The following is a 9,303-nucleotide window of genomic DNA, read 5'->3' on the forward strand; positions in this document are numbered from 1 at the left end:
CATTTTGAGTCAGGTAGGTCGAGTACCTAAAAATTATCTTTTAAAAGAGTTTTTAAGAAAACATCAGTTAAAAGATGAATTGATCTGCGTTTATAACCAAAAATTCGTTTTTTTAATAATATAAAGGGATTCGTGGTCGGTTACGTTTAGGGAAGGATTAGCACCCCTACAACGCCCAAAATTAGTACTTTTTAATTATACATTGTCTCTAATAATAGAATTTTAAGAATTAAAATATATTAATTTATATATATTTATAAAAATATTTATTTATTTAGAAATATCAAAAAATGACTTCTAGGTGCCTTAAGACAGCTTTTTTATTCGATATAAAAAATAAATAAATATTGATAAAATATTTATCTAAAAATAATAAAAAATTAGATTAATATATATAATTGATAAAAGTAAAATATTTATTTGAAAATATCAGAAAATGGACATCCAGTTGCTTTAAGACTGCCCTTTCCTAATATTTAAATATTAAAAATAATAATTTTTTTTAATAAAATAAAACAATATGTGTTTTCTGGTTTTTATAAGTAAGATATTTATTTATTTTTAACATATCAGAATAGGACATCTAATTGCTTTAAGACTGTCATTTTCTTTGATATTAAAAATAAATAAATATTATTATTTAAACCAAAATATATATATATATATATATATATATATATATATTATATAATAAATATAATAATGAAAGTAGTAATTTACATATATATTAAAAGTAATAATAAAATAATATTGCAAATAAATAAATAAATGAAAAAAAATCCTATAGTATTAAAATATAAATTATCTAAATTAATGAACATAACTTGAAATATAATTAATAATAATAATTTAACCTATATAATTATTAATCAATGATTAAAATATCAATTATTAAAATTAAGAGCTCCAATTCGAAATATTATAAAACATAAATATTAACAATGTAATTTAACCAATATAATTATACAAGATTAAAATAAATATTAAATAAATAATAAGGGACTAAATCGGTTATTTATCCTATATATATATATATTATATTATGTAAAGGACTAAAATAAAATTACTAGATCGAATTATAATATATAAAAACATGCTATAAGGATCAAATTGCAAGTTTTTAAAGTTACAGTGGCTATGTGAATAGTTTAGCCGTATGTGAAATTACACAGAGGCCCTCCCTTAAACGACGTCGTTTAAGAGAGGGTATATATACCCTATTATGGCTGGCCCTTTGGGTCATCCTCTCATTTCCTTCATTTCTCCTCTCTCTCTAGAACTGAGAGAGAGAGATTTCTCTCTCGCCACTCTCTAGATTCCTCCAACCGGAGGACGGCGCCGCCGTTAACTCTGTCGTCGGCCACCACCTTCGGTGGCCGAATTTTTTTTTTCCCACTAAACTACAACCCTAATTTCCCCAAGGTCGAGTCTGGCCTTAGTTTCCCCTAAAAGAACCCTAATCAGAGTAGATCTATGAAAATACCTTCAGTATTTTCTGTTCTCCGGCGATGTTTAGTGCCTCCGGCGATGGTCAAGGCTCCAAGGGTAAGTTTCTTTCTTCTTTCTTTGTTTTCTGTTTTGGTTCACTGCTTGTAGTGGGTTCTCCCTTCCCGTCCGTGGCTCTCTGTTCTTTCTTTTTGTCTCCCTTCTCCCTGTTTTTTTTTGTTTGCAGGGAACCAGTGGTTTTTATAGGCCTCGTCGGAGCTTGTCTCGGATCGGTCACAAGAGCGGATTTCGGTGAGTCACCGAACTATGTGGTGACTCACCCCCAGAGCAGCAACGTGGGTGGCCATCTGGGTCTTCTGGAGCCTTCGACGAGGAGCGGCTGGAATGCTCTTGGACGCGGCGACAACCACGTGGCCCTAGGGTGATGATACCCTAGGGTTTGTTGCTGGGTTCATCTGGACCGTTAGATCTATGTTAGATCCAACGGCTGACAAGGGGAGGCGGCTAGAAGCTTAGATGGAAACCCTAGTTGGGTTTTAGGGTTTCTGGTGGGTTTGGGCCATATGTTCGGGCCTGGGATTTGTATTTGGGCTCCCGGGATCTGGGCTTGTAATAATTATAATATATATAATATAATAATAATATTTATAATAATAATAATAATTTTAATAATAAATTTAAGTAAAATGAAAATATTAGTGTTTACACATACTATTATCAAAGATTTTGCTTTGGATTATTCATTGGATGCAATAATTAGGAGCTGGACCGGTTGTGCAGGTTCTGAGAGGAACTAACATGGCCTTGTCGGTTGTTCTGTAAGAGTACTAGCTAGCTCTTTCAGTGGCACCACTCGTTAATGCTGATCACTGGGTTTTTGTTTGAGTACAAAAACAACCCACACATCTGTTGCTTTGTTTATATGGGTTTATGGGATTCGATTGGTGGGTAGGAAACAAACTCTCTTATATATCATTCCTTCTGCTAATCTCTTCTCCTAGTTTTTTAAGACTAAAGATTAGTGTTTTGCTTTTGCCTAAAAAGCCAAGCTTTCTCTCATATGGTTGTTCCTCATGCAACTGCTTTACATCGAAGGTAAGTTCTTTGTAGAACATGTAGTCTCGTGCTTACTATTGTTTTTTATGGTGAATTAGGGTTGAAAAGATTAATCTGTCAAAGGTAAGTTCTTTGAGATCAAGATTTCTAGGCTTTTTTTTTCCATTAGAAATCATTGGTTTAATGGAACCGGGAGGGAGAGAAAAAGAAATGGGGACTCTAAGCTCTTTTATTTATAATACTAAACTCATTACTGAACCAAGAACCCTAGATGATCACCACAATGAACCGAACCCACAGCATCGAATAGACAATCCGGGCCAACAACCAGCTCCGGTTCCGCAGCATCCAACAGAAGATGGTCCTTTGATCAGATATAGAGAATGTTTGAAGAACCACGCGGCCAACATGGGCTGCTATGTCGTCGACGGCTGCGGGAAAGATGGCACCGGGGAGGCCTTGAAATGTGCAGCCTGTGAATGCCACAGGAATTTTCATAGAAAAGAAACCGACGGCGGTGCTTTTCCCTACTACAAAAACAACACGAGGAGACCAACACCTCTTCGTCGACAAAGATGTCCCCCCGGATTGTCTAACAGTACCACTCCTCGTTTTCGGGTTGCACCGCACGTAACGACGAACTCTGGCGGTGGAAATGGCGGCGTCAGGGCGGAGTCATCGAGTGAAGATCTGAATGTGTTTGCCGGAGGTCGAGATTCATCGCATTTACAGCCACCAAAGAAGAGGTTTAGAACAAAGTTCAGTGAAGATCAAAAGGATAAGATGAGGGAATTTGCCGATAAGTTGGGTTGGAGAATCCAGAAACAAGACGAACCAGAAGTGCAGCAATTTTGCGGTGACGTGGGAGTCAAGAGACCGGTTTTCAAAGTTTCGATGCATAACAGTAAACAAGCTATGAAGAGAAAACAAATGTAATTAGATTAGAAATGTGCATAAACAAATAGAGAATGAAGAAATTAATAGATTAGAACATAAAGTTTGTTTAATCAACATCATTAAATCGGTAATATTCTTCTTGATTCATGTAGCATTTTGGATAAAATTAATGACATATCACAGTTCTTATAAACCTTGGAAACACACAGATCATACTTCTTCTCTACTAAAACATGTAGGAATACATATAAGATAATTATTTGACATATAACATGCAATTTATTATAAAGATAGTAATAAAATTATGATTTTTTTTTTATAAATTTAATAACTAACAATTAAAAAATTTGGTCATAATAATTTTATAAGAATTTATATTTAGTGTATCTTCTAATACGTCTCCCGAGTCTTTCCCTATTAAAGGAGGATATGATAGGACATATATCAAAGATAGACCGAGAGAGGATTGGGAGGAGCGATTGTCCCCTGAAATATTTAAATTTTTAAATAACGAAGTTATTTTCTTATATTTTCTACTGACGTTTTATTTTTTTCCCCTAAAATTTTATAATTTACTCTCTTATATTATTTTTTTATCCGTCTATAACTGTTGAAATAATTAATATTGAATCTTTTTTAAATGAAACTAATATTTATTTTGGTAGAAGGGTGCGCAAAGCCCCACGCTTTAAAATAAATTAATGTAGTTTCCGTACTATTTGTTTCTTTCAACGTGATCTTCCAACTCAAAAAAAAAAATCTAATGTGATCTTTTGACCAACATATTTCGTCATTAACCAACGTTAGTGTAAGTCATTCGCCATTAGGATGCTCTAAGTCAACCATACATTTCTGCAAAAATTATCTCCATGATTCTTTAATTTTCCTTTCCCTTCAACAACTACTCATGTAACTGGAAACTGAATTTTTCCGTCTCTACCAATAGCCACAATAAGTTGTAACAGATTTGAGAAAACATTCACGTCAGTAGGAATTGATGGAGCTGTTGGTTAACGATGAAAAACGTTGATCAAAGGACCACATTGAAAAGACATATATTAGAATCTGAACCATAACCCATTATTTCTTCCCACTCGTTGGCTTAACCTCTTTCACTAGTTTGCAAATAAATGGTGTTATAATTTACAGTATGCAGATCTTTTCAGTTTTCCTCCCCTAACTGTTCCATTTGACTCATTGATCATGGTACCATTGGTTGCTTCAAACCCCACCATAAAATTCTTCTATGTTCGTCTATAATTAAAGCCGGGCCAATCGAAGTTGGCCGAGTTTTTTTCTCCCTTTCTGTGATATTGACGTGATCAATAGGCACCGTGATCCCATTTTACATGGTTACGAATGTTTCAAGCCTAGGGTTAGTAGTTTTCAAGGTTTGAGAAACCTTGTTTTGGAGCCACAACTCGGGCCATGGCTTACATGGTGATCATAAATTATCAATTTCGATCCGTTTTAGTATATAAATTTTTAATTTTTATTAAAACTACACTTAACGTTTAGTTTTTATTTAAATCCGTTAAAAACTTAATGTGATTTGCACGTGACACCTTTTTATGGGTAAATTGCATCATTCATCATTCAATTATCTTCTCACTCCTATTTTGATCACTAAAGTTTAATTTTTTTAATTTAATTACTTAACTTTCAAATTACTCCTAATTCAATCACTCTAAATTTTAGTTTTTTAATTAAGTATTAGTAAAAATAATAATAATAATATCATGTCACAAAAATTATTAATAAAATAAATTAGAGTGATTAAAATAAGGGCAATTTGAAAGGTGAGTAGTTAAATTAAAAAAATTTAAACTTTAGCACCAGAATAGGAGTGAGAAGATAGTTGAGTGATAGATGATGTAATTTCGCATAAAAATACAATGTTGTTAAGTTTTTAAAGCCTAATACTAAAATGAAACAAAAATTACACGTTAGGTATGATTTTGAAAAACCCCCCAAAAGTTTAGGTATTAAAATGAACCAAAACTAATAGTTTAGATACTAAACACATAATTTACCCAAAGCACAATCATTTCACCGATTAATTGGTCTAGAGACTGACAAATAATTTTATATGGAGTGAACTTAAAAAATTGACATATTTTAGGTATGTTCTCCATCAGATATAAATTGACATGTAGGCCTAACTGGTGGTTAGACTTATGAAAAGTCTTGATTGAAACAATAGTAGTGAAGTCTCAATTAGAATGTTACCAACTTGATGGATCAATTTGGAATCTAAGTTGTAGTTGGGGGCCTTTTGGTGCAATTAACTCAGTTGTAGCTGGTGTCTGCCACTGGTTCCTTCCCTTTTGAATTGGTCAAGGAAGAAAGTTGTTCTTCAAAGGATTTGCCAAATGCTACCGGTGTCGGGGCAGTGCCTCCTTCCTGAATAGCAGACACAGGAATCGAGTGCAAAACACAATGCATTCTCCTCGGTCCCCGTGTTCGCAGAACATTGAGCTCATAGGTAATGGTACATATGCCACAGTTGGATGAAGATAGTTTTGGAGGCGCTTGCTTTGAATAGGATCTTCGACTCGATCGAGTAGTTGACGGGATTATCCAATCACAAGGAGATTGGCTGTCATATATTGTGAACTTGGTACCGAAAAAATTAGACCTGCAAAGAAATTTCATGGTCATAATAGATATTAGTAAGAAAATAACCGGACAAAGATGAGAAATCTAACTCAGACTTGCCTTAGTTTACCAACATACGTATGGCTGGCCCTAGAAAACTCATCAGCAACCATAGATACAACGAAGTCCGTGCATGTAGCCCTTCTGAACTTCCTTGCTGCTAACAACAATTTATCCCTCTCTCCCTTGGCTGTAGATCAAAGAAGCAACATAAGTGATTACTTCTCAAAAAGTATGGAAAGCTTCAAAAATGTGTTACCCCGAATATTATATAATTTTGCTGAAATGATGAGAATAATTTATGATAACTACAAAGCTAATAAACACTGATTATGTCAACGCTAGCCTCAGCCGAACACAAATATGGTACTGGAACAGGAAAAAATGGAAATGTAACGTTAAATAATGTTTCTATCAAAACAGACATTCACTTACAAGGCATCAGACCATGGAACAAAAGATATGTAGAAGTTGCTCTGTCCCTTCTAATATAGCATCGAATCGGTGACTCACGAGGACCCGGCTGTTCATAAACACCAATAGAATATATAGACAACCTTTTACATGGAAGAATACGATGATAAATAGCCACTCCCATTATTTATGAAGACAGACATGAGAGTTATTGTTGAATGCATATAGCAGCCACAAGTTGCAAAAAATCAGACTGATCATATAAGCATGTGTTCGTAATACTAAAATTATATACTCGATTACAAGCCAGTATTTGTTTGAGGATGGAAAATTCCCATATTAGAAATATAGAATGCAAGGGAACTATGTTCTTTGCAAAGATTTTGGCTTTCCCAAGTAAATTTTACTAACATTGAAATAACCAGCAGTTCATTCTCGATGGATTCGAATGTCCGATACAGAAAAAGTACAACCTGCTTCAACGAAATGGGGAATGTGAGCCTTCCACATTGCTCAGGGTTCTTAACGATCTCCTTTGTAATCTCCCTCCAAGACCTACAAACTGCTGCACAAAACACAACTGCTGCTCGAGCAGGCCAAGTTGTCTGGCTCTCTTCAACCCTCTGGATGATATCCAGGAGCAGTTCAGGCGGTAGGTTCGACCAAGGGCTTTGGTCTACAGATTCGGGTTCGGTCTGCGCTTGATCAGGAGCAACATGGGATCTAGTCCGACTACGCCAACTCTTGCTTTACCCTCCTCTCTTCGATATGCTCCCAATCCCCTCTTTCATTTCCTTTAATTCTCGCATAATACGCTTGAACGACATCTTTTATAAGCATATCAAATCCAATCTCTCAATATTCAACTACAAATATACAGCACACCCATTAAAGAGAAACAGCAAAAATTAAATTTTTTCCAATATTCAAATCTCGGGCTCTCAGTTCCACCACAAGCTAATTTATATCAAATCAAACTCCAAAAACTAAAATTACTTCAACTTAATTCATTAATTAACACCCAAAACAAAAAACGAAACAAACCCCAAAGATCAACAACCAATAAATGGCATAAAATGTACAAAAATGAATCTCTTTTTACCTAAATCACTGAACCATAAAAGCTGAATTCAGCTAGAGATTCTGAGAAGAAACAAGGAGGATGAAACCAGCTCTAAGCCAAAAAGGTTCAAATCAACCCAGAAATGAACCAGCTCAGATGCATTCCCCACACTCTTAGGGGCCCACACAGTTCAATCAACACCACGAACCAACAACAAAGATCAGATCAGAATGAAAAATAATAATTAAAAAAAGGTGCCAACTTTTTTCTCTTTTATTAGCGGGAATCCTGACACGGCCACGTCATTTCTAACACCGGTGCGACCGCCACAACCAGCGAAAAAGCCAACCGTTAGTCCTCCCAGCCACCACCACAGCCACCATCGCCGGCTCTCTCCCTGGATCAGGAGCGGAAACTAACACTCTCTCCTGGTCTTAAAGGAGCAAAGCTCTCTTTCAGTTAAATGTGATCCAAAGATTTCTCTTTTAAATATATATTATTTTTTAAAAAAATGTTTAGTAAAATAAAATTATAAAAATTGTTTCCTTGTTTGTATTTTTCTAAACAACCTTGTTTTTATTTTAAAATAAAACTAACCTTTCGATTAATTATTACTTTAAAGAATCTTTTAATTAATTATTATTATCTTATTTATTAATTAATTAATTCAAATCAAATTTTATAAAATTCTATAATTAATAATCCTTCAACCAAATTTTACTCTACTCATAAATATCAAAATTTAAATCTCTATTTTTTTTAAAAAAAATTAACGTCATATCCTACTAGGCAATTCGGTTATTTTTAAATACTATATTTATTATTTCACATTTAAATTTTTATACGTTTTAAAATTGAAAACTCTGTTTTCCCATTAGGTTTGATGAATTATTTATCTTCTAAATTACATTTTTTAATTAATTCTTCAGTTTTTTTAATATTTGACACCTGATGTTTAATTTCACTTAAAAGAAAATTAGCTGATAAAAGAATTGACACTTTCGACTTTTTATTTAAACGAAAATAGATAAATAATTTATCATTTTTTTTTTCAAAAAGAAGGCCAAAGATTCCAAGAAAAAAATTAATGGACAAATAATTGATTAAGCCTTCCATTAATAAATTTATTTCTTTGAAAACATTCATAATAATAAGAAATAATTTATTAATTATGGAATCCAGATATTAATAATAAAAAGATATAAAAATAAAATAATCATAACACAAATAGAAAAGTTTTCCACGTGAGCTCAATTTGAAAGTAGTATCATAAACGGAAGCAATGGACTTGGGCACATACGATAGCAATGGACTCCGTTACATACGAAGTTTCTTTATATGAGTATTATATTGAAGGAATATTCTTTATACGGAAGCAATGGACTTGGGCACATACGATAGCAATGGACTCCGTTACATACGAAGTTTCTTTATATGAGTATTATATTGAAGGAATATTCTTTTTGGCATATATCTGTATGTATTTTTTAATAATTTAATAGATTATAAAATAGCATTTAGTTAAAAAATTGATTAATTAACACATATACCCTGCTTATGTAGCTATGTGTTCAATATCATACAAGTATTATGTTCCACATATAGACTCTACTAATGCCACCACATTAGCCACATTGTCTTCAATGTCATCCATTTTCTCCTCTTGTGCCTCGACAAGAACAGCCATGCAAGTCGAGGAACACTTAATGCAGCCACTCCAAACTTCGTTGGAGTTCCATCACTGCTTCATGCCTTTCCTCGTTCCTCGG

The 9,303-nt window shown here is 33.7% G+C and overlaps 1 protein-coding gene and 1 pseudogene across 1 annotated transcript; one reads left to right on the top strand and one right to left on the bottom strand.

The window, feature by feature from the left end:
• The first annotated feature begins 2,712 nt into the window (after positions 1 to 2,712).
• LOC120200085 (zinc-finger homeodomain protein 6-like) lies at positions 2,713 to 3,576 on the top strand. Its single transcript, XM_039201009.1, has one exon. The coding sequence runs from the start codon at positions 2,713 to 2,715 to the stop codon at positions 3,436 to 3,438; it is 726 nt and encodes a 241-aa protein (XP_039056940.1). The 3' UTR covers positions 3,439 to 3,576.
• A 2,097-nt stretch (positions 3,577 to 5,673) lies between these two features.
• LOC120200236 lies at positions 5,674 to 7,933 on the bottom strand (annotated as a pseudogene).
• Between the last annotated feature and the right edge of the window lie 1,370 nt (positions 7,934 to 9,303).

This window comes from Hibiscus syriacus, unplaced genomic scaffold (assembly GCF_006381635.1).
Source record: "Hibiscus syriacus cultivar Baekdansim isolate YM2019G1 unplaced genomic scaffold, ASM638163v2 tig00005929_pilon, whole genome shotgun sequence".
Lineage (NCBI taxonomy): Eukaryota > Viridiplantae > Streptophyta > Magnoliopsida > Malvales > Malvaceae > Hibiscus > Hibiscus syriacus.